At 42.6% G+C, this 26537-nt stretch overlaps 1 protein-coding gene across 2 annotated transcripts in view; it reads left to right on the top strand.

The window, feature by feature from the left end:
• Positions 1-10680: 10680 nt before the first annotated feature.
• LOC140732175 (raftlin-like) overlaps positions 10681-26537 on the top strand; it is a 97992-nt gene continuing 82135 nt past the window's right edge. The window contains exons 1-3 of one of the 2 annotated variants that reach the window (XM_073054419.1): positions 10681-11043; positions 12435-12564; positions 16171-16329. In XM_073054419.1, the coding sequence (XP_072910520.1) occupies positions 12462-12564; positions 16171-16329 (262 nt within the window). In that variant the 5' untranslated portion in view covers positions 10681-11043; positions 12435-12461. The remainder of the gene's footprint in view (positions 11044-12434; positions 12565-16170; positions 16330-26537) is intronic. The other variant, XM_073054420.1, reaches the window with a different exon arrangement.

The raw sequence follows: 26537 nt of genomic DNA, 5'->3' as shown, positions 1-26537 counted from the left end.
ACCAGAATTGATTCAAGAGTTCAAGGTAAAGGAACCCTTAGGGGTGAAGTGATCACAATATGACAGTGTTCACCTTGCAGAATCAGAATCAGGTTTAATACCACCAGTATATGTCCTGAAATTTGTTATCTTAGTGGCAATAGATGATAACACAGAAAAAAAGTAAGTAATACAGTAAGTATATGTATATTAAATAGTTAAGTTAAAAATAGTGCAAAAAAAACAAATAATATAAAAATAGTGAGGTACTGTTCATGGGGGAAGAAGCAGTTCCTGAATCACTGAGTGTGCGCCTCTAGGCTTTTGTACCACCTTCCTGATGAGAAGAGGGCATGTCCTGGGTGTTGGAGGTTCTGAATGATGGACCATGTCTTCTGAGGTACCGCTCCTTGAAGATGTCTTGGATACTACGGAGGCTAGTACCCAAGATGGAGCTGACTAATTTTGCAACTTTCTGTAGCTTCTTTTGATCCTGTGCAGTCGCACCCCCATCCCCATACCGGACAGTGATGCAGGCTGTCAGAATACTCTCCATGGGACATCTGTAGAAGTTTGGAGAGTTTTAGGTGACAAACCAAGTCTCCTTAAACTCCTAATGAAGTATATCCACTGTCTTAGCTTTTTTTTTAAGCTGCATCACTATGTTAGGACCAGGTTAGGTTCTCAGAGATATTGACACACTGGAACTCACTTTCTCCACTTATGATCCCTCTATGAGGATCGGTTCATCTTCTCTCGTCTTTCCCTTCCTGAAGTCTACAATCAGCTCTTTGGTCTTACTGATATTGTGTGCAAGTTTATTGCTACAACGCAACTCAACTAGCAATTATATCTCACTCCTGTATGCCCTGTCGTCTCCATCTGAGATTCTACCAACAATGATTGTATCATCAGCAAATTTATTGATGGCTTTTGAGCAATACCTAGCCACACAGTCATGGGTATAGAGAAAGTGAAGCGGTGGGATAAGCACACACTCCTGAAGTGCACCAGTGTTAATGGTCAGCGAGGAGGAGATATTGTCACCAATCTGCACAGACTGTGGTCTTCTGATTAGGAAGTTGAGGATCCAATTGCAGAGGGAGGTACAGAGGCCCAGGTTCTGTAGCTTGTCAATCAAGACTGTGGGAATAATGGTGTTAAACGCTGAGCTATAGTCAACGAACAGCATTCTAACATAGATGCAATTTGAGAAGGAGAAGCTAAAGTCAGATGAATGAGTATTACAGTGGAATAACATGAATTACAGAGGCATGAGACAGCTGACCAAAATTGATTTTCCAGGAGCAATTCAGAAGGCACAGCATAGATAGATATATCCCAAGGAACAATAAGTATTCTAAGGACAGGCTGACAAGAGAAGTCAAAGCCAACATAAAAGCCAAAGAGAGTGCATATAACTAAGCAAAACTTTGGGAATTTAGAGGATTGGGTAGCTTTTAAAAATCCACAAAAGGCAACTAAAAAAAGACATAAAGAAAGAAGAGGAATTTGAAGGTAAGCTAGCCAATAATATTAAAGGGGATACCGAAAGATTCTTCAGATATTTAAGGTGTAAAAGAGAGATGAGAGTAGATATTGCACCACTGGAAAATGCTGCTGGAGAGGTAGTAATGAGGGACAAGGAAATGGCAGATGAACTGATTAATTTTTTTTGCATCAGCCTTCACTGTGGAAGACACCAGCAGTACGCCAGAAGTTTGAGGGTGTCAGGGACAGAAGTGAGTGAAGTTGCCATTACTAAGAAGAAGTTGCTTGAAAACTGCAAGGTCTAAAGGAAGATAAGTCATCTGGACTAGATGGTGTACACCCCAGAGTTCTGAAAGAGTTGGCAGAAGAGATTATGGCGATTATTTAGAATGTTACCTGGGTTTCAGCACCTAAGTTACAGGGAAAGATTGAACAAGTTAGGTCTTTATTCTTTGGAGCGTAGAAGGTTGAGGGGGGACTTGATAGAGGTATTTAAAATTATGAGGGGGATAGATAGAGTTGAAGTGGATAGGCTTTTTCCATTGAGAGTAGGGGAGATTCAAACAAGAGGACATGAGTTGAGACTTAGGGGGCAAAAGTTTAAGGGTAACATGAGGGGGAATTTCTTTACTCAGAGAGTGGTAGCTGTGTGGAATGAGCTTCCAGTAGAAGTGGTAGAGGCAGGTTTGGTATTGTCATTTAAAGCAAAATTGGATAGGTATATGGACAGGAAAGGAATGGAGGGTTATGGGCTGAGTGCAGGTCAGTGGGACTAGGTGAGAGTAAGCATTCGGCACGGACTAGAAGGGCCGAGATGGCCTGTTTCCATGCTGTGATTGTTATATGGTTATATGGAGGCATTAGTAATGATCTTTCAAGAATCAAGATTTCAAGAATCTTTCAAGATCTTTCAAGAAGGTCAAGAGACCAGCTTCTGGCATGGTCTCGGAGGACTGAAAATTGCGAATGTTACTCCACTGTTCAAGATGGCAGAGAGGCAGAAGAAAAATTACAGGTCAGATAGTCTGACCTCGGTGGCTGGGAAGACGTTGGAGTCAATTGTTTAAGGATATGGTTTCAAAGTACTTGGAGGCACACAATAAATTCGATCGAAGTCAGTGTGGTTTCTTTAAAGGAAAATCTTGCCTGACAAATCTGTTGAAATTTTTGAAGAAATAACAAGCAGGACAGACAAAGGAGAATCGGTGGATATTGCATACTTGGATTTTCAGAAGGCCTTTGGCAAGGTGCCACACATGAGACTGCTTAACAAGTCCATGGTATTACAGGAAAAATTAGAGCATCAGCTGATTAGAAGGGGGTAAAGTGTAGGACTAAAGGGAGCCTTTTCTGGTTGGCTGCCCGTGACTAGTGGTGTTCCGCAGAGGTCATTGTGGGGACCACTTCTTTTTACATTATATGTCAATGATCTTGATGATGGGATTGATTGTTTGTGACCAAGTTTGAGGATGATCTGTGGAATTCATTGTCACAGATAGTTGTGAAGGCCAAGTCATTGGGTATGCTTAAGCCAGAATTTGGTAGATTCTTGGTTAGTCAGGGCATGAAGGGATGCGGGGAAAAGGCAGAAAATTGGGGCTGAGAGAGAAATGGATCAGCCATGATGAAATGCCAGAGCAGTCTTGATGGGCCAAATAGCCTAATTCTACTCATATCTTATTGTCCTATAGTTCTTGTACTGAGCAAACACTGGAAGGCAGCACTGATGGGAGGGGGCAGCTACCAACCCAAGTACAGATTCCAGTACACCCCAAAGGGGCTCTCTCACACCACCTCAGTGTCTCCTCACCTTGTTGGCTGCCCTGGGCGAGCCCCTTGCTTGAGCCTAGTCCTCACCACAACTAAGACAACGCAGCTCCCCCGCTATTGGTCTCACCAATGAACCAGTGAACTGGACTTGCAGCATTCAATGTTACCAACCCCAGTAGGAGTTTGCAATTACAAACATGTCCAAGACAATCACTTGCTTCTGTTTTTGGAACACACCATCTTGACACAGCAGTACATGACAAGTCCAGACGACAACACAACAATGGAGCACAATAAGTTTAGCTCCATTGCTATGGAGCAACTCACTGATGGGATAGTCCTTCAGTACTTGATGTTCTTGATATCCAGCAGTGACTAGTGATCGTAAAATAAACATACAAGGTGAACAAATACACGTTTGATTGACCCTGGAGTGACTGCTGCATCCAGGCACACTGCCATCTTACCAAATCTTCTGAAATAAGCAAATACTGAAGTTCTGCTATTGTAACCCTCACCAGCTTAAGATCCCAGTTTATCATCCTTTTGTAAACCAACATCTAATCTGAAGGTCTGCAGGGTCTAAAGGTCCAGATAACCTTTCCCTTCCCTGATACATTGTGACATTTACACAAACAAATCTGAAGCAATATTTCTTGAGTTCGAGACTCTTTGCATAGGAGTTGTTTCCAAGGATAATGTTACTATCCGTGGACTCCCAGAAGCTGAATTACATCTACACTAAAATCTGTCCAATCTAACCCAATCTTATACATCAATTAAATTAGTTTGTAATTTATCTGTTCGCAAAGTATTGGATTTGCTGACTGCAAAGTTCTAAATTCCGACAAAGATTTTAAGGCCCATCTGATAAAAATAGCCACAAGTGCCCTCACTAAAGGGAGATTATGCTGTAACTACCCTATCTTCAAAGAGTCATTTACTTCCCTACTTACTTGTCATGGCACATTTAGCTGATGATACCCACTGCCGGTATCAGCCTCACAGCTTTGAAAATTTTGTGTTACATTTTAAATGTTGAGACAATGGGATTATGGTTCATCTTCATTCATCAGCAAAGTATGTGCTTATCTGTTTACTGAAAACAGTGGACAGTTCACAGATAACTGAGGACAAATTCCCACTTCTCTATTTCAGGTTGACCTACTCAACAACTTAATAGAGTCGCTGTCTTGTTAACTTTTTAACATCGTAGCTACTTTACAATGAGTTCACAAAGGAGTATTATTGCTACACTTGCCAGTAAATATCATCATAAAATTATATTGATAACCATTGAAGTGGAGCTAAGTGTCATCTTCTTCATATTGGAATAACTTCATGAAAATAATACAATAGTAATGAAAACCTATATGACAAATGGATTCTTCATCCAGACACTACTAGTTTCAATTTTACTCCCAACGCCAGGGATAGATTGGGTATTTTTGCTCAGTTGCTATTTTTTATTTGCTTCTTTCAAATTTTCTATCAAAAATAATTGATAAATGTATAATAGTGAGAATATATATATACAAAGACAGTAATGCCAAATCTCATTGGTAAATATATTCCTACACTTTGGATTCTATCCTGAATGGCACAACTTGAAAATGTGCTATATTGGGTGCCATTTACTCATGTTAAATAGGGTAATGTTTCTACTGTAATAGTGGACTAGTGAGTATGCTGTGAATTTGTTCTGTAGTACGTTACAATATACTATTTAAATTTAATTTTTGCATAGACATGGTTTAGGAGAGGCAGAATAGTCTTCAGTGGCATTTTTCATAGGATCTAATGACGTAAATCACAACAAAACATATTGTTTTCTTGAAAATGTCTTGATGAAAAAACGATGACATTTTGCTGAAAAATATCTAAACTATTTCTAATCAGCTGAACTAAAGTTTACATCTTTTACCAGCCCTTAGCTGCTTCTTGCTTAGGGTTTGTTATCATATCGAATGAAATAAAGCTACTTGGTGACCTTGGCCTCCCTTGTGCGAGATATTCCCCCTAACCTAAACATTTATCCCTATCTGTGCTTCTGTTTTGCTGATGAGTCTTTGACCCCTAAAATGTTAATTCTTTTTTTCCATTAAAGCTTCCTGGCCTGTTGAGTGTTTCCAGTATTTTCTGGTTTTGAACTTCAGTTCAATGTCCACAGTGGCAGCAATGGAATTTGAACCTATTAGTTATTAGTAATGATAACCACTAAAAGAGAAGAAATTGTTGTAAAGTCCCATCAGCTTCACTAACGATCTTCAGGGGAGGAAATCTAACATCATTACCAGATCATATGACTCCAGACCCACCATTGTAGCTATTTCATTATCACAAATCTCTCCCACTGGCAGAACAGACGCTCCAGAGGGGAGTATGCATATGGCAGTGAGTGGCCCTGTGAATCTCGGCAATTGCTCTGAATCCCATGAGGTCTCATGGCATTGGCAAACATCTGTTCAAACTGGCCTCAAGGAATGAGCTTCTGTTGATGCTGAATATTTGAGGCCAGATTGATGAAGATAACTGAACAGATTAGAGGGAGCTCAGTCCAGCAGTAATCTCCACCCATTATAGGTGATGCAAGCATCTCTTTGGTTCATTGTTGGGATGATGATATAATGTAACAGTTTGATGAGGGGTGTTGCCATGAGGTCCTATCCTTGTGTCGCTGGTGAAACAACTTGTTCCTTGTGAGAAGGGCATGTAGCTGGCATTTTGTTAGGAGGAGAACTCCCTTGGAGTTTGCTTTCTCTGTTCCTTTCTATGCCAGATGGTTGCATTGCTTCATTGAATTTGCCCAAGTAGAATAGTTTATCTCCCTTCAGGATGCAGACTGGGATTTGTTTCAGCATTAGTGTCAAATCCTCCTTGGCCTCATCTTCAGTTCCAGAATTGGGACATGTGCACTGACTACTGTGGTATGTTAGTTCCATGTTAGAGTGAGCCATAGGGTCATCATGTTTTTGTTAATTATTCAGAGGGAGTTGTTGAGACTGCTCATTCTTGACAGTTAAACTCACTCTCTGAAGATGATGTTCCTCTTCCACTTTGCTCTTTCAGAAGAAGATGTACCCAGCGCTTTATTAAACTGATTACCTCCTGCCTGTGTTGCCATATTCAGTGGCACATTGGTGTGTCAAAATACTTGAGTTTTGGAAATACGATAGTGAATCAGTGTTCAGCACTATCTCTGCCAGGGCTGTCGTGAGTGATCTAACACTGCAAATTGCCTGTGGTTTGTATCTTTTTGCACACCACTGCCACGTGGATTCCATACAGAAAGTATATCGGGAGCAGCTGTTTGAGGGTAAATTCCTATCTGACAATTGGATATCTTTCAAAGGCCCAGCAAATTCCTACAACGAAGAAGGATCAGGATGGCAAGGTTCGAAAACCTTGGATGACAAGAGATATTGTAACTTCAGGATGCATGTGTAAGGCTTAGGAAGCTGAAAGAAAACAAGGATCTTGAGGAATATAAAGAAAGCAATAAAGAAATCCGGTCTCAAAGGGGCCATGAAATGTCCATGCGAAGTAGAATGAGAAGAATCCCAAAGCATTTTATACATACATTAGGAACAAGAGGTAAGCTAGGCAGTGGGTAGTACCACTCAATGAGAAAGAGGGATTTGTGTGTAGACCCAGAGGAAGAGGGTAATATTTAGCATTGACATTGAACATAGAATAGTACAGCATAGTACAGGCCTTTTGACCCACAATGTTGTGCCGACCCTTAAACCCTGCCTCCCCCCCCACCTTAAATTCCTCCAAATACCTGTCTAGTAGTCTCTTAAATTTCACTAGTGTATCTGCTTCCACCACAGACTTGGGCAGTGCATTCCACGCACCAACCACTCTCTGAATAAAAAACCTTCCTCTAATATCCCCCTTGAACTTCCCACCCCTTACCTTAAAGCCATGTCCTCTTGTATCGAGCAGTGGTGCCCTGAGGAAGAGGCGCTGGCTGTCCACTCTGTCTATTCCTCTTAATATCTTGTACACCTCTATCATGTCTCCTCTCATCCTCTTTCTCTCCAAAGAGTAAAGCCCTAGCTCCCTTAATCTCTGATTATAATGCTTACTCTCTAAACCAGGCAGCATCCTGGTAAATCTCCTCTGTACCCTTTCCCATGCTTCCACATCCTTCCTATAGTGAGGTGACCAGAAATGGACACAGTACTCCAAGTGTGGCCTAATCAGAGTTTTATAGAGCCGCATCATTACCTCACGACTCTTAAACTCTATCCCTTTACTTATGGAAACTAACACCCCATAAGCTTTCTTAACTACCCTATCTACCTGTGAGGCAACTTTCAGGGACCTGTGGACATGTACCCCCACATCTCCCACATGTACTTTGTACTCTGCCTCGGAGTTTGTCCTTCCAAAGTGTACCACCTCACACTTCTCCGGGTTGAACTCCATCTGCCACTTCTCAGCCCACTCCTGCATCCTATCAATGTCTCCCTGCAATCTTCAACAATCCTCTACACTATCTACAACACCACCAATCTTTGTCGTCTGCAAACTTGTCAACCCACCCTTATACCCCCACATCTAGGTCGTTAATAAAAATCATGAAAAGTAGAGGTCCCAGAACCGATCCTTGTGGGACACCACTAGTCACAACCCTCCAATCCGAATGTACTCCCTCCACCACGACCCTCTGCCTTTTGCAGGCAAGCCAATTCTGGATCCACCTGGCCAAACTTCCCTGGATCCCATGCCTTTTGACTTTCTTAATAAGCCTACCGTGTGGAACCCTAACCCTGACCCTAACATTCACCAAGGACATGGATATGGATTATGATGAGATCAGGGAAGGGTGCATTGTTACTCTATGGCATGCTAATATTAGGAAAGAAGACATATTGGGGGCCTTGAAAAACATTAAGGTGGATAAGTCTACAGGGCCTGATGGAATCTTTCTCAGGATGCTGAGGGAAGCAAATGAGAATATTGCTGGGACCTTAACAGAGTTCTTTGTGTCCTCTTCATCCACAATTGAGGTTCGGGAATTCTGAAGACAGCCAGCAATGTTCTTTTGTTTAAAAATGGAAACAGGAATAATGCAGTAAATTATCGGTCAATGAATCTAACACAAGTGGTAGGAGAATTATCAGAGAAAATTCTTAGGGACAAGATAACTTGCATTTGGAAAAACACAGATATGAGGAAGAATCAGCATGGTTTCCTGCAGGGGAGGCCCTGTCTCACAAACTTGATTGAGTTTTTGAGGAGCTGACAAAGGTGATTGATGAAGGTAGGGCAATGGATGTTATTTACATGGACTTAACGAAGCATTTGATAAGGTCCCTTATTATAGGCTGGATAAGAAGATTAGGTGACTTGGAAATTGAATCCCAAATGGATTGGTCAAAGACAATAAAGGCTAGATGTGGAGGGTATCTAGGACTTAAGTTGTTTAGCTATGTAGGTATTCATGCGTGGATGAAAATGTAGGTGGTCTGACTGGTAAATTTGCAGCTGACACAAATATAGATGGAGTTGTGGAGACCAAGGAATATTGTGAAAGGATACAGCAGGATGTAAATTATCCGGTATCCTTTCATCGATTTGGAATCTGAGTGAAGAAATGGAAAATAGAATTTAATTCAGACAAATATGAGCTGTTGCATTTTGAGGTCAGGAACAATCATATACAGAGGGATCTTTGGCTGCAAATCCCTAGCTCCCTAAAAGTGGCATTGCAAGTGGATAAGGTGGTAAAGAAGTGGTACTGGAAGATTGCCTTCATCTATCAGAGCACTGAATATAAATAATAGGCAGTCATGCTGCAGCTGGATAAAACTTTGGTTAGCATATACTATGCATTTCTGGTCACCATATCAAATGAAAGATGTTGGAAGGTTTGGAGAAAATGCAGAGGAGATTCACCAGGATGCTGTCAGGTTTGGAGCATATTAGATGTAAGGAGAAGTTGATCAAACTTGGAGTTTGTTCTCTGGAGATCAGTGGCTGAGGAGCAAACTGATAAAATTATGAGAAATATAGGTTGGATAAATTGAGTCTTTGTTCTCAGATTGGAAATGTAAAAGTCCAGGACTTATAAAGCTTGAAGGAAATGTGCAGAGCAAGGTTTTACACAGAATGGGAGGTGCCTGGAAACTGCTGCTCAAATGCAGATATGATGAAAATGTTTAAGAGGTATTTGGACAGGTGGGGAACAAAGGGATACAGACCAGGTGCAGGCAGGTGAATTTAGTTTAGATTGACTTCATGGTCAATGTAGGCATAGTGGGTCAAACAGTTTGTTCTGTGCTGTTCACAGAGTTAGGTCTTGATCCAATGGCAGTGGGAGATGAGGCAACATTGTGGTTGTTCCACCTTAAAGGTATGCTGCAGTTTTACTGATAATTATGCCAAATCACTCCTCAGAAACACACTGAGCTCACTACATAAGCATTTGATGACCATCAGGTCCCCTTACAGAAGTAATTCCTACTGTTCACATTCTACACTGAACATGCTACAGCTAATTTTCTCGGTAACTAAACAACTGGAGTGCTGGCGGCTGCCGGCTGCCTGCAAAACTGTGCGAAGTTCTTTGAAATTACATACATGTTCAGCTAGAGGGAGCAGGATGGTTCGGTTTGGAAGATCCTTCGAGAGGTTGTTTTGCACCCCGCCAACACCTATTTCTCCCAGCTCTCTCAAGTTCCCTGTTTTTTTTTCCTGTGGATCTGCTGCTTGCACCCCTGCTGAATAACGTTCTTCCCCTCTGGGGTCTTGAGCTGTGAAGGAATGCCCCCTGTGTGGCTATCACCTCCTGGTGATGGCAGAGCTCTAGCTTTGCACGATACGACTGTGCACTGATCTATGCTTAGCTGATCATGACTGGGAACATGTCAGAATTTGGGAGAGAGTGTTTTTTTTTCCGTTTTCTGTTTTTTTTTAAACATACAGCATATTTTCTGCCTCCGTGTGCAATAAAAGGGTTTCGGGACTGTTAACCCTCAACATTCCTCGCTTTGACACCAACCAGATTATTGAATCTCATGTGGCACCTCTATTTGAAGCGAACAGATCTTCCCATTGTTTTATTTAAATACAACTTCATTTAGTCACAGATTGTTCCAGGAGTGGTTTGCCTCTTTAACAGTCTCTTCCGCAGATCGGACGTAAGGAGTTCAGCCTTAGGGGATTGTTTTGGGTCTTAAAATATGAATTTCATTGAAGGGTGAAGTCAGCATGCTGGCTGCCCCATCTGGCTGCTGAACTGGAGCTCACACCCGCTTCAGCGAGTTAGACGTTTGTAATTCATTCTTGGCCGATGTTCTGTCTTTCACCTCACTATCAGGTCCCTTAATTCAGGGATCTTTATGGGACTGTGACTGGTATGCGTGTCGCCTTCACGCTGTTATGATTGGAGCAGTAAAGGAGAAGGGGTAAAAACATAAAACAGTGAACTGTTACAGGATGTGGTTTCACTGAACACGCAGCACTGAAGATTAAAATTTTTGATGCATGACGTTTTCAGCAGCAAAAAGGAAGTTAACGGATAATTTTAGACCAAAATGCTTCAATTGTAAAATTGGTATAAGAATCAGACCAGTCTGGTCACCTCTTATGCTGTTTGGAATAGTGCTTTGTTGCACTCTGCCTTTTCGAGTTATTTCTTGCTCGTAAAGCTGATCTAAGTTTCCTTGAGGGCCAGGAACTTCCACTCCTGAAATGAGAGAATCTTTAATTGTGGTGGCATTTTGATCGCCGGTAATTCTTGAAAAGTCTGCTGGCTTGCTTGAAATAATTTTCGTAGCAAGCATTCCTCAGGTAAATTATTCAATAATTATTTGTGTACTTGAATGTATGTGTTGGTGGTTTAATATTAGTTGCACTCTGTGGTCTCAGTTTAGGTGCTAATGCTGAAGGAGTTAAAGCTTTGACACAATAAACAGCATTTTATTTGGTCTTTAGAATTTTTTTTCCCCATTCTTAATTTGCTTGTTTCATTTAACTATCACAGGAAGCATGTTACTATGCAGCTACGAATCTGCCGAGAGTGCTCTTTTTAACTATCTGTTGACCAAAATCATTTGTAAATGTGTTAAAAACTATCTGGGGTTGCTGTATTAAATGTTGCTGGTTCTCATGATAGATGGAGATCACTTCTATAATTAAAATGCAAATACAAATTTGTATTTGTTACATCATTGTATATTAAATATAAAGAGCACCAGCCTTCCTTCAAATAGTTAAATGGTCTTCATAAATATATAATAATAAAAGGTACAATTCCTTTGACAACTATTGACTACATAATTATTTGCACATTATATAATTAAAATTAATTCCCAGGTTGACATCTTTGATTTTCAACAGATATTTTAAGTTTTATTAGTCATTTTCTTACAGCTTCTTAAAATTATTTGAGAAGCAAACATAGTTAATATTCTTTAAGAATTTTTGTGTAACAATGCTGTAGGGGAATTCTCTGTTAAAAATTCATTGTACTTGAGGCCAGTCTTTTACATGCTGACAGAATCTTGCAGAGAACTCTCAGAAAAAAACAGCTGGCAGTTGTTAACAAAACTACAAATATAGCTGATAACAGAGCCCAATAAGACCATTACTCGATCCATTATGTATTTGGTGGTAAGGATTCTACCACACAGGCATCTTAACAATATCTGCAGTACCTTCTTTTGTATGAACTGATGTTTTGGTTATTTGAGTGACAGTACATTTCTTCTTAAGAAGTATGTAAACAAATTCAGTGAAACCAAGTTTGTAAATAGGATGAAAAAAAAAAGCCTTAAATGTGAGACCAGGGCCAACTAATTGTGCTGTGGGCTCAGCTGAATAAAATAATCTTTAAGGAGGCTGGCTGTGAATTCCCGCCAACATATTCCAATTAAACCCATAAATATAACTGACCTAATTGGCAGCAAAATATGGAAATGATAACAGAATCAATACAGCACATCAGTCATCCATCAGAGATATCCTGAAATAAAACAGGCTGACTGTGAATGAAGTCAGTACAGTACTTAGTCTCTTGCTGTTGAAAATGCTGAATTCTTCCCATCATGTTGTTACAAGAATCACCCCTTGTAATAATGATCAGTGAGGCACAGAGAATCTGTAGTTACCAACAAGTAACTTTTATTGATTCAACTAAAAGCACATGGGTTTACAAACTGTCTCTGTGTGCACCATTCTAGAATTCCCTGACAGTCCATGAACAGTCAATGAAGAGAAAAGGATATTCCCCAGGAAAAGAGTCTACGCTGGCCAGGCGTTCCTTGTGGTCCCGATCTCCACGTGTCCGTTGGGTCCTCCTTATCTGCGATGGTTGGTCTCTCACTGCTGGAGAGTTATCACCCCTGTGTATTTGGAGGTCCTGAGTCTTATACGGTTCCTCATCAATTGAACCGTTGGATCTCCATCCCATTGGCTCAAGGTCACCTGACCTACCTGGGTCACCTTCTTACTGGTTGTTGTACGGGGCTACAGTCAACATTGTTTCATGGCTTTGCCCACTCCAGCCCTGTGTATTTGTGTCCAAACACTCTGACTGGTCCAAACCAGTTAAATGAGGCAACTCAGACAGAGTCTAACGAGATTACTGATTGCAGGTCTGGCATTTTACAAAACAGGTAGCTACTCCTTTGAGACTGGTCTCAGGTGAGACCATGAGATTGTCTGATGAGATTGTCCCAGAGCAAGGATCAGTTCAGAGTCCACTCCCTTTACATAACAAATGGCTATTTGTTTGAGAATGGTCTTGGGTTTACCTGAAGCCTCCTGTATCCACATGCAGTTGCTCTGATTAGATTATCCAAGAGCAAGAAACTGTTCAGAGTCCACAAAATGGGGGAAACAAAGTAACTTGTCTGCTTCCCCTGTCCTTGATCAGACTGCAGTTTCTTCTGGTCAACAATATACTACCTTAAAAACAACATAGACATAAGGGCACAATTTAACCGTATTTCCTAGGCAAGAACTACTCCTTCAAGTTGCTAACCTGTTGGAAAGATGCACAAGATCCTCATTTTCCCAATTTGTAACAAATGCATAGCCAACAGGATTGTATTTCTCTTATGCTAATTGAGAATCTCCTCCGAGACTTAAGTTTCTGTCAGAAGCCTTTTAGATAAGTTTATATTACTGTAGGAGGAGGAGTGCTTTAGCATGTCAGTGAGGTCCAGTGGTTAAAATTGTTGCATCGTCATACCTTCAATTAACTCTTAACACCTATTCTGCCTTTCTATGCGATTGGCTTTATTGGAATATATTTTGAGATGCTCATTCCCCATTGTGTGAATAACACTATTTTAATCACCTCAATCAGATTACATCCTCACCCTCTCAAGTAAAGGTAACACAAGGAACTCTTATGTAGTCAGTCTTAGAGTAAACTCTAACAAGAGCTTGGGGAATCTGTCGCTGACATTTAGAATCACAGCCAGTTTCCACCCATCCTTACTAGATTATATGTAAAATATGTGATGTGATATTGCATTTGAATAATATTTATTTGATTCTATCACTGAGATAGAACGTTTGTCAAAAAAAACATAAAAACAATCAGTGTAGAATGTAGTTTATCTTAGCTGACTTTCTCACAATCAAAGAAGTATAGTTTTATTATCTTCTTTAAACAATTTAAATTTCTCTAAGCCGTAATTGCAATGTGAATGCAATTATAAGTAATTAAGGCAAAATATTGTAGTTCGTGGAAGACAGACATAAAAACAAAATGCTGGAAATTCTCAAGTGGTGAGGCAGCATCAATGCAGAGAGAAACAAAGTTAGTGTTACAGATTAATTACAAATCTTGACTTGCATAGATCAGTGGGTTAATCGGAGTTCTCAGATTTCCCATTAATTTTATCCAAAGTATTTCAACACTTAAAGAGTTAAAATGTTCTATTTTTAAATGAAGAAAACCTCTTCTCCAGTACAGTTTTAATTATGTCTATTTATTATTTATTCCGGATACATACCATAGAATCTCTGTTAAAATGGAAGTACTGTTGACAACAAAAACTGAAATGCTGGAAATATCAGCACGTATAAGAGAATATTGGGTTAACTTGGCAATCTATGATTTTATGTTTAAAATTCAGTATAGTGGATTCCAGTTAATTGGAATACATTGGGACCAGTACATCTCGGCCCAATTAAGTTACCCTAATTAACTGAAGTTTCATGGAATTAGTTAAGAAGTATAAAAAAGACAAACTACCATTTAACTGAGTAACAAATTATGTATTTAAATGAAATATGGAACAAATTAGGACACTACCAATGCTATTACAATACTATAAAACTGTACATTAGTTCCTAATAGTTATTGATAGAGGAATTCATTCAGTTTACGCTGATGTGTATGTCAAGTCCAGAGAGGGGCAGCACCTCAGGTGAAGGGGCTTGTCATGATCATTCTGGAGTAACTCACTCACTTTTGGTCCTTACAGAACACTTAGCCCTCACCCTGGCTCTAAATAGCTGTTTGCATGTGACAGTGGCCACACTCCAGTAAACCGCTTTGACAGGAGGGTCAAACAAGTTGAGGGTAGCCAGTGGGTTGCATGTTCTGTTGAAATAGGGACATGCTTGTCCTAGTATATGAAGTCAGCTCCAGTGGACTAGATGGATGAGATCAATAGTGCGATCCAATGGCCAAGAAAATGGTTCTGCAACACTTTGTGGAGAGCAAAGGCTATGATGACTACTCGTATCACTGGATCCAGACTTCCGAGGTTGTGAGAGTGGAACTGTTCCAGTGTAACGGCTTTTCCACTTAAAAACTCTCACATGGAGGTTCACTGTCATCATCAGATATGACAAACAACTAACATATTCTTTTTGATTGGTTGTACGTAAACAAAAGTAGCGCAGACACTTAATGCAGTTATGCTTTGAACAACTGCGTCCTGCAAATCTTCATTTTCATTGTAACATCCAAGATAATTGGTGATACCTTCAAATTCTTTGTAGTTTCTAACTTGTTGAGGTAGTAAAATCATTTCATTTTCACTGCCAGCCATTACTCCGAGCTTGGATAATTGAAACCACAGTGAGCAAAAACAATTCTAAATTGTCTTACTTACTGCTATTTCTCACCAACTATCAGCGACAAAAATCACTGCTTTTTGAACACAAGCACACACAACTGATGCAGTTTAAAAACTTTGCTCTGAGCACAGTGTAGTGTCTTACAGCCACACAAGTTCATGCGACTTAACACTAATTGGAAACTGTTCAGCAACAGTTTTCTGTCCCAATAAGTGGCACAATGTCCCAAATAAAGGAAATGAATCCCAGCTACCTTTTAATTAGTTTTTGTTCTTTAAGAGTTGTCCTAAATAAGTGGCTGCCCTAAGTAACTGATGGACCAATTAAACAGAATCCACTGGATTTTCAAAAGTTGTAACCATTTCTTGACAAAAAGATTTATTAGGCCTTTACAGATTGATATCAAAAATATTAACAAAGAACCAGATCAACTTTCTGGTTTGTGATTTAAGAGGTCCAAGGTTAAGGTAAGAATACTATTTTAAATATTTGGTAGCAGTAAAGAATGAAGGTCAACTAATGTGATTGTGTTCCAGTTATATTATATGACTTCAGATTCACTTTACTCTTGTACAAGTGATGTACAGTTAAAGAATGTTAGTAGTTTAAGAGAAAATCAAATGTGGAAAATGTTTCATAATGGAATCATTGTATAGTTAATGCTTGTAAATATTTCCATGATGCCAGCTGTTTTGTTAAGGATAAGATTTAAAGAACAAAGCAAATGTGACATCTGTAATAAATACAATTCATACAGTTAGCAGCATGTTTATGTGATTAAGATTTATTAAGTTTTTCAGAGATATCTGAGGGTGTCATTTGTTGATGCTGTGCTGTTAATTCTATCACTCCCTGAACACTTCTATTTTATATTAGCAACTGAAAAAATGGGCTGCAGCTTACCAAAGCTGGAAAAATCCAATGAAAACAGCCCTGGCAAAATCTATTCAACACTTAAAAGACCACAAGTGGAAACTAAAGTGGACATAGCCTATGAATATAAGCTTTTGGATTTCACTGTAGCAGCAGAGGGTGGTAAGTAGTACTTATGTTCTTAATATTACAAAGCAAAGCTGTGAATTGTGATCCCACATCTAATTATATTCACTTTGAAGAGATATTCTTAATTGAGTAACACTCAAAAAGTATTCTCTTGACTCATCTGTAAAATTGTAAAGATCTAAACTGGAACAGTAAAGTGATTATCCTACTGTCAATGTAACATGTAGGCATCTCTCAAAATGTGTCATATTACCTTCTTTCAGGTGGTCACCCATTGGTGTCAGTCTTGGAGTCATATGTGTAACGCTCAGCTATATCGGCTCACGTATCTAGGGGAGATCCTGTCCCTGCCCAACCTTGTCTCACGGTTGCGTCGGTTGCTGTGCAATGCCACCTGATACGGCCTCAAACATCAATCATCAGCCAGCACACAATGTACATTTTACAAATTACACTTCATAAATCTTACTTGGTCTATGAGATTAATAAAGATACAATACAAAAAGGAATGAATGAAAACAAAAAAAGGTGCCAGACTTATCAAAGTTCAGTTTCTTCGTGCACACATAGTTGGAGCTCGGGACCTTCCTTCTTCCCCTGCGATCCGCTCTGACCCCACGACTCGTAGCTCGGGACCACCCGAAGTGATCGACCAGAGCACTCCCAGCACGTCTGTCTTCCTCTCAATCTCCTCTCCGACTCCCCACCAAAACCCCTGTTTCCCAGCCATATGAGACGGCATATCACCCCAAAAGAAGAATAACATGGATACCCATTCATTCATTCGCTCTCTTATCAATAGGATAACAAACGGCAGCGAGCGAGCCTTCTCAGCATTTAACATAACCAAGAAGCCATATTAATTAACATACGCAGTAACATAAAGAAGAAACCCCTTACACTCTCCCCCCAGCAACAAAAGTCATGCCCTCATGACATTACCAGAGTTCCCCAATGCTCCTTGCAAGACACAAAACCCAACCCAGGTGCATAAAGCAGTGACATAACTTCCCAGGGCGGTAGAGATCACACTCGGTTCTCCTGGCGCTGCATAGGTCAACCGCTCCAGGGGGTGCCCACTTCTCTGAGACCTCCTTTACTTCCTCTGCTGACCCTTCCAGCGCAGACACCACTGGGGACACCCCAGGTCTACCTGTCGGACCCTCACTGGGATCCCTCGTCACCTGAGAGCCCTCTGTCTCATGTTCGGGTTCCACCCTCTCTCCCCCCACTGCCGGCTGTATCTCAGTCTGCCCCTCAACACCCTCCCTGCTCTCACCTAACTCAGTGGGGGAAGGGCCAGGAACCCCTTCTTCCGGTACTGGGGAATTAGCAAACGGAAACAGGTGCCACACATCTGAATCGTCGTCTTCCGAAGCAGTATCCCTTTCCGGGGTGGACCGGTCCCATCTCTTTTGCAGCGGGCTCTTCCCTCGCCCCGCGCCCTTGCAGAGTCCTTGTACTAAGTGTAACCTCCCACTCGGACTCTTGATCCACCTGCACTTCTTGACCCAGGGGCAACAGGTGGTTCCGATGGAGTACCTTGACAGGCCCATTCCCATCCTTGGGTTTCACCCGGTAAACAGGTAGATTCGGCATCTGGCTCTCTACCACATAGAGGGTGGCCGCCCAGCGATCCGCCAACTTGTGCTTACCAGGTAGTCCTAAATTCTGTATAAGGACCCGGTCTCCCGGCAATAGTTGGGCGAACTTCACTTTCTGATCATACCTCCTCTTATTCCTCTGATTCTGCTTGGTGACCGCTACCTCAGCCAACTCGTACGCCCTTTTCAGCTCTCTCCTCAAATCAGACACATACTTCAGATTTGGCTTCAAAGGTAAGTCACCCACTGCAGTCCCAAAACACAAGTCAATGGGCAACCTCGCTTCCCGCCCAAACATCAGATAATAAGGTGAGTACCCTGTAGCATCATTGTGAGTACAATTATAACAGTGAACCAAATGCCCGATGTGCTGACTCCACTTACTTTTCTGACCAATCTCCAGAGGCCCGAGCATATCCAACAGGGTCCAGTTAAACCTCTCAGGCTGAGGATAGGGTGTGGTCCTGGATTTCTCAACCACAAGCATACCCAGTAATTCATGGATAAGCCGGCTCTCGAAGTCCCATCCCTTATCACTATGGATCCGCCTGGGAAGGCCATAATGAACAAAGTACTTCTCCCATTACACCTTCACCACTGTAGTCGCTTTCTGGTCCTTAGTGGGAAATGCCTGAGCATATCGAGTGTAGTGATCTGTGATGACTAAGACGTTCATGGTGTTGCTGGTGTCTGGTTCAATAGACAGGAAATCCATACACACCAGGTCCATGGGTCCCGCACTCTGCAGATGTGACAAAGGAGCCGCCTGCGCAGGCAGGGTCTTCCTCCTGATGCAACGACTGCTCTTCTTACAATATTCTTCAACCTCCCCCCTCATCCAGGGCCAGTAAACCAGCCCTTGAGTAATCCATAGGTCTTTTCCACCCCCAAGTGCCCGGAATCATCATGCAGTGCCTGGAGCACAGTCTTCTGATATTTCTCAGGCATGTGCCAACGCTGGGGGTCGTCCGGGGGCGACGTGACCCGGTACAAGACTTGGTTCTTCAACTTTAACCGAGGCCACTCCTTCCGTAGTAAGGGTATGGAGGCGTGCTTCACCTTCTCCACCTGGGCCATATCCCCCTTTCTAACCACATACCAGATAGTGCCAATGCTCGGGTCGTCACACTGAGCCACCCCCACTTCCTGGGGGCTCACCTCCGGCAGCTGCCTGTTCCTCAGAACAGTCAAATTACAGTACACAGTGGGTAGTGCGTCTTCATCAGCCCCCAATTGATCCACCACCCGACCCGGCCCCATTAGGACTCCTGATTCAGCGTCGCTCGCAAAGTGACAAATGGTCTTCACTCCCAGGGCAGGGACACTCTCCCACTCCTCCTCCATGCCTGACGAGATAAAGCATCTGCATCGATGTTCCAACTTCCCGGCAGGTACTTCAGGCTGAACTCATAGACAGACAAGGCTGCCAACCACTGATGGCCTGTGGCACCCAGTTTTGCTGAGGTCAGAATATAAGTGAGAGGATTGTTATCCGTTCTCACCTCAAACTTGGCCCCGTATAGATAGTCGCTCAATTTGTCCACCACCGCCCATTTCAGCGCCAGGAACTCCAACTTGTGAGTGGGACAGTTTCTCTCAGATGGTGACAAACTTCAGCTGACAAACGCCACCAGCCTCAATTCGTTGCACATCTGCTGGGGCTAACTGCCGCAACCTTTCTCTAAACGGGGTGTCATTTGTCACCCGAATAGTGTGACGAGTGCTCTTGGAACAGCCCACATCAAACTCACCTTGAGAAAAGACATTCCCTAGCTTCAGCATCTTCTCCACCAGCCTGCTCTTATACTCCGGCGGTACAGGGGAGTCCTCAAAATTAAAGGCCTTCTTGGTCAGCCGCCCCCAGTTCTCCAGTAGTTTTCCTCCAGTGGGCCTCACTTTCCTCCAGTGGGCCTCACGGGGGTGCTAGACATCACTGTCACTGGGAACAAGTGCACGAGAGGCATCCCGCGCTTAAAGGTGATCTCTCTCTCCGTTGTGTTCCTTACAATCACCCCCATCCGGCGTGCCTGTAGAACTGAGGGCCTCTGCAATTCAGGTTTCACCAGCACCCCAGCTGGGAACCAGGACTCCCCCTCAAGGTCTTCCGGGGCGTCTACTAACAGGGCCTCGCCCGCCGGCACTCCAGGGAATCTGGGATCCCCATCACTAGTGCCACCTCCCCTGGCCGGATCACTTTAGGCCTCGCTTGAATACACCACACCGTCCCTCATTTGCACTCAGGATCCGGCCCTTGGGGGTCACCCACTGAAATATGTATTCTGAGAGCTTTTCCCGTCTACCCTGCCCCATGTGGTGAAACTCTGCTAAAAGCTCCCAGGGATCCCCTGACGTTCCAAACGCTCCTCCAAAGCTTCTAAATACTTCGCCAGTGAAGCCGAGGGCTGTTCAGCTTTCTGCTCCCGGACGACTCTTGGCCACCCCGCCTCTCAAACTTTCCACCAATCGCTGTCTCTTTTCCTGGCCACGCTTCTAACAACGGGGACGTGTTTTCGATTCCAGTCTCGTAGTCATCCTCCCCGGCTGCTAACTTGGAGGTCTCACCTCTAGCTGGGGGGCAGGGCCTGGCCAAGCCTTTCCACTCTGACCACCCCCCCCCCCCCACTGGTTACTGGCACCTGCCCTGGGGTCTCATCTAGCTCCTCCTCCGGTGTCTCCTTACTTTCTTCCTCCGGGAGGGTGTGGAGGCCCTATGGCCCCGCCTCCCCCGGGACGCTGACCGTCGCTGGAAGTTCCAATGTCATGACGTACGAACCAACACCCAGCTAGACTCCACTTCTTTACCGCACCTTCTAGCTACCAGTTCTATCTGCCCCATACCTTTGACCAAACTCAACCCCTGCACTAACACATCTCCTGAAATGTGGAAATCCACCCTGCTTAACATGCACGCATGATTCACCGGTACTCCTCTAACTCACACCAGTTTACACTCTTATCTCGATCCATTTCCACACTACTTAACATGGTGATTTACACAGCTTACCAAAAATTCAATCCCAGACGTCAGCCCCCACAAATGTAACGCTCAGCTATACTAGCTTGTACGTATCTAGGGGAGATCCTGTCCCTGCCCAACCTTGACTCACGGTTGCGTCGGTTGCTGTGCAATGCCACCTGATACGGCCTCAAACATCAATCATCAGCCAGCACACAATGTACATTTTACAAATTACACTTTATAAATCTTACTTGGTCTATGAGATTAATAAAGATAAAATACAAAAAGGAATGAATGGAAACAAAAAAAAGGCACCAGACTTATCAAAGTTCAGTTTCTTCGTGCACACACGGTTGGAGCTCAGGACCTTCCTTCTTCCCCTGCGATCCGCTCTGACCCCACGACTCGTAGCTCGGGACCACCCGAAGTGATCGACCAGAGCACTCCCAGCACGTCTGTCTTCCTCTCGATCTCCCCTCCGACTCCCCACCAAAACCCCTGTTTCCCAGCCATATGAGACAGCATATCACCCCAAAAGAAGAATAACATGGATACCCATTTGTTCATTCGCTCTCTTATCAATAGGATAACCCAAACAAACGGCAGTGAGAGAGCCTTCTCAGCATTTAACATAACCAAGACGCCATTTTAATTAACATACGCAGTAACACAAAGAAGAAACCCCTTACATATGGAAATACAGCAAAGAAACAGGTCCTATGGCCTAACAAGTCCCCACTGAACATCCATCATTACACTAATCCTGTCCTAACCCATTTTATCCTCTCTGTATTTGATGCACCATCAATAACTCACGCTGAGACTTAGGAAGCGAGATATCGGCTTTTATTGACTGGAAGAATAAACAGCACTACATCCTGGGGAAAATGAGGGAGAGCAGCAGCCCACAGTTGCCTTTATACAGGGGTCTGTGGGAGGAGCCACAGGAGCAGTCAGCAGGGTCTGTGGGAGGAGCCACAGGAGCAGTCAGACAGGTATATCTAGTTCACCACAGTATTCTCATAAACTCTCCCAGATTCTACCCTCATCGACACACTTTAGGGCTGATTTACAGTGGAAAACTAACTCACCAACACAAAAATTTTTGGGAGGTTGGAGGAGACTGGAGCACTCAGGGGGAACCCAGATGGTTTGAGGGAGAACATCCAGACTTTCTGCTGGTAGCAGAAACTGGAGAAGGAAATGTGATTGTGTATGATTGTGAAATATACTTAACATGCCAACGAGGTAGAAGGTAACAACCTTTTGTGGGCAGTTTAAATTCCTCTGTGCAGAAGATGTGTATGCGCACACATGCACACACCTTAGACGGAACACTGTTCCTAAAAGCCAACCGACCTCTTAATTTACAGTTTCCAAAGACATAAATTAGTTCCTGCAATTAATGTAGCAGCACTTGTTTCTGGAAACCTGTACTGTCAGGCTCCTTGGCCACTACACTTCCCAAACCCACTCCCTTAAATCTTGGAATCAATGAATGAAGACAATATCTAAGGAACAAGAGAACTGATGCCCAGTCACACTAGCGTGTATTATTTCTTCTTGATCCATTCTGATTGTAAAAGCACTTATCATCCCACTGTTTTGTCAGATAATGCAATCCTTTTCAAGTGTCTGTCCAATTCCTTTTCAAGAATTGCATCAGACAAATATCAATACTTTGCTATTGATTAAAATGAATTTGGTAAAACATTGCCAGATAAGGGAAGAAATGATCCTTCATTTTAATGTCACTCCTAATATAACAATATTCTGTAACTACATGACACTTCATATATCAAAAGCATAAAATATGAAACAACCAAAAATCTTTCACAGTATTTAGCTTAAGAAAACAGACTGTTTCTATTTGTTTAAATCTTAAAATAACTGATAATCAAGAATACCATGGGGAAAATCTCCAAGAAGGAAAAAAAGTCTGCTAAAAACTTTATTTACCCTCCTTGATGATAAACCAAAATATCCAGGATATGTTTCTCACATCATAATCAACATAGCTCAGCCTGACAGGTCAATTCTGCAGTTGCCATTTTCAAAAAGTCCAGACTGCAGGACAACATGCAATCATCTGTGCCCATGTTTTACTTCCAACCTTAATCCATGAGCAACTAATGATAGAACTGAATCAAAACAAGTTTTGGATCAAAGTATTCAGAAGCTTAACAACAACCTACTGTGCCTTTTGAATGAGGCTTTTTAGCCCAGTGTTGGTTCCTGGCAGTTCAATTTACTCAGTTCCATTCCTCTTCTTTCTTTTTGCTTGCAAACTGCTTCCCCTCGTGTGCCAGTCCCAGTTCTCATGGTTGTCTCTATTTCCACTGTCCCTACAGACAGTGGGTCCAACATCATAACCTCTTCATCAATGAATAAAGATTTTCCTTCATCCCTCCAGTGATTTGCCCATGCTATAAATCAGTTTCCAGATCTTGAACAATTTGTTGATTGGAATTACTCTCCCTTTACCCTATCTAAACCTAGTTGAGTACACATACACCAAAATTCCTCTTAATCTTTTATGCTCCAAGAAAAATCACCCCAGTTCTCCAGATTAACTTCATAGCTGAAATTCTACATCCCTGGAAACATTCTTTTAAATCTTTTCTGCACCCTTACTAAATGTTTACTTCCTTAAGTGTGTTGACCAGAATTGGATGCAATACTCGAGTTGTGGTCTAACCAATATTTTATAATGTTTCAACTTAACCACTATGCTCTGTGCCTGTTTATGAAGCTCAGGATCCTACACACTTTATTAACCACTCTTGCAAAACGCCTTGATGATTTAAAACATTTTGACCTAATTATACATAGGCCCCTTTGTTTCTGTACATTTTTAAACTATGCGCTATTCAGCCAATATTCTACCTCAGCCTTTATTCTGCTAAACTACTTCACCACTATTTTCTGCAGATGTATTTTTGATTTTGACTAGTTAATCAGCAGGTTATGCAGAAAATCCATATGGGCATCATCTACTCCATTGTTTTCATTAATTTCTACTGCTACCTCATTAAAAAATTCAAACAGTTTAGTTGAACAGGAGACACGAGAGACTGCTGATACTTGCATATGGAGTAAAGGAGCTAGAGGAACTCAGCAGGTCAGGCAGCATCTATAGAAGGAGATGGATAATAGTCAATGTTCTGGATCCAAACCCTTTCTCAGGTCTGGAGAGAAAGAGCGGAGATAGCCAGTATGAAAAAGTCAGGGAAGGGGTGGAGCAAGAACTAGTGAGTGACAGTTGGATCCAGAAGAGGAGATGGTCGATGAGGGAGAATGGAAAATGAGGATGATGTCACAAGCTGAGAGGTTATAATAGAAATAACAGAGGACTGAAGATGATGGAATGTGGAGCATGGAATAAAGGGAGGGAGGTGGGGAGGGAAACCAGTGGGAGGAGTTATGGATAATGAGCAGGTGGAGAGGGTGTGGGAGGGATAGGGATAGGGTACTGGGAGCCAAATGGATCGGGGTAGAGAGAAAGAGAAAAGGGAACTTAACTCAATTTGCTACATTCTGGGGGTCAAGTTCTGTTGGCTCCATTTGAATCCACTTAATGTTTGAATTAACTCTCTGACTTTATGTTCATTGTTTAAGTAAGCCTGATCTACAGCACCTTTCGTTTAGAAATTCAGCTATGCAACCACTGATTTCAGAGTCAGGCAAATGAAAATTGTGACTTCTCAGACTAAAACATGGGTTACCTAGTCCAACTATGCCAGGTTAGTCTGGGCACATCCAGTTGCAAACTGTGCTTGAGCAGATGAGCTACTTTTATGCAGGTGTAAACCGTGACACAATTCATAATGTAACTGTCACGTTGTGTGTGGCAGGAAGAAAGGTCACCTTGGTCTTTGGCTCATCCACTGCTGGTTACCCACAACACAGCTATTGGTTCTACAGCTGTGCTATTTATGAAGGAACTCGCTCAGCAATCTCAACACAATGCTAAATACCTAACTCTAATGGATCCCTTTTAAATTTCTTGCTTATTGGTTCTCTTTATGACACCCTTCAACTCTTCTTTCATTAATACCTTTCACACTTGCCTCAAGCTCTCTCAAACTGATAACCACTGACCACTCAACATCCACTCCACACCAATGAGCACTCCCTAATTCACTAACTCAACACCCCACTACTGCTGATTGTACTCCACAATTAGGGACATGGGGTCAGAGAGTCATACAGCCTGCCTTGTCAATGCTAATCTGCACCAATCCCTCTTGCCCATATTAGGAATGGATCCTCCAGTGCTTTGCCTACATAAGTGCCTGTTTAGATGCCTCTCAGAGTGATTTTACCACCTCCTATGGCAGTACATTACAGGTATTAACCACTCTAGGTCTAAAAAAATCTTCCTCCCAAGGACTCCTATAATTCTCTTCAATTTCACCTTTAAACTATGCTCTCCTTTTTTTTCCCACCACCTTCAACAAGATCCTACCACTGACCATATCTTCACCTCTGTTCCTCGCATCCTCCACTTTCCGCACGGATCCCCCTTGTCCATTCATCCCTCCACACTAATCTCCCTCGTGGCATTTACCCCTGCTAGCAGCAGAAGTGCTACACCTGCCTATTCACCTCCTCCCTCACCTCCATTCAGGACCCCAAGCAGTCCTCCCAGGTGAGCAACACTCCACCTGAGATTCCGTTGATGTCGTCTGCATTATCCGGTGTCCCTCCTCTTCACTGCTAAGACCTTTTTGTAGATTGGAGACTGCTTTTTCAAGCACCTCTGCTCCAACCACAAAAAGCAGGATTTCCTGGTGCCCAACCATTTTAATTCCGACTCTCATTCCCGTTCTGATGTGTCAGTCCATGGTCTTCTCTGCTTCCGTGATGGTGCCAACTCTCAGGTTGGAGCAGCAACACCTCATGTTATGTCTGGGTCACCTGCAACCTGATGATATGAGCAATGATTTCTGCAACTTCTGTTAATTTTCCCCCTCCCCTTCCTTCTTCTTTAGTTCCTCACTCTGGCTCACCTCTCTTCTCCTCACCTCCCTATCTATCACCTCCCCCGGTGCCTCTCTTCCTTCCCTTTCTCCTGTGGTCCACTCTCCTCTCCTATCAATTACCTTTGTCTCTAGCCCTTTAACTATTCCACCTCTCACCTCCCAGATTCTTACTTCATACCCCATCCCCCACCCAGCTGGATTCACCTATCATCTACTAGCTTGTCCTCCTGCCATCCCCACCTTCTTATTCTAGCATCTTCCCCTTCTTTTCCAGTCCTGATGAAGGGCTTTGGCCCAAAGTGTCGACTGTTTATTCATTTTCATAGATGCTGCCTGACCTGCTGAATTCCTCCAGCATTGTGTGTGAGTTGCTCCCGTTTTTGCTATCTCGACTGTAGGAAAAAATATTCTGTGTATCAACCCTATCTGTGCCATTCATAGTTGTATATATTTCCGTCAGGTCATCCCTCAGTCTGCTTTGATCCAGGGAAAACAAGTCCAGCCTATCCTATTTCCACCAACAACACAGGCAGCTTATGGCAAGCTCTGCACCCTATCGCAGACTTCAAAGCTGAGCACACTGGTGCTGCTGACATCACTGCCACTCTCCCAGATGAGCTAAGTCTTTTTTTACGCTCGATTCTATGTCGCCAACACTGAGTCCCTGAGGAAAGCTGCCAAAGTGGTCTGCAT

The sequence above is a fragment of the Hemitrygon akajei genome, chromosome 8 (genome assembly GCF_048418815.1).
Source record: "Hemitrygon akajei chromosome 8, sHemAka1.3, whole genome shotgun sequence".
NCBI lineage: Eukaryota > Metazoa > Chordata > Chondrichthyes > Myliobatiformes > Dasyatidae > Hemitrygon > Hemitrygon akajei.
This window is presented reverse-complemented; position numbering and strand designations above follow the sequence as displayed.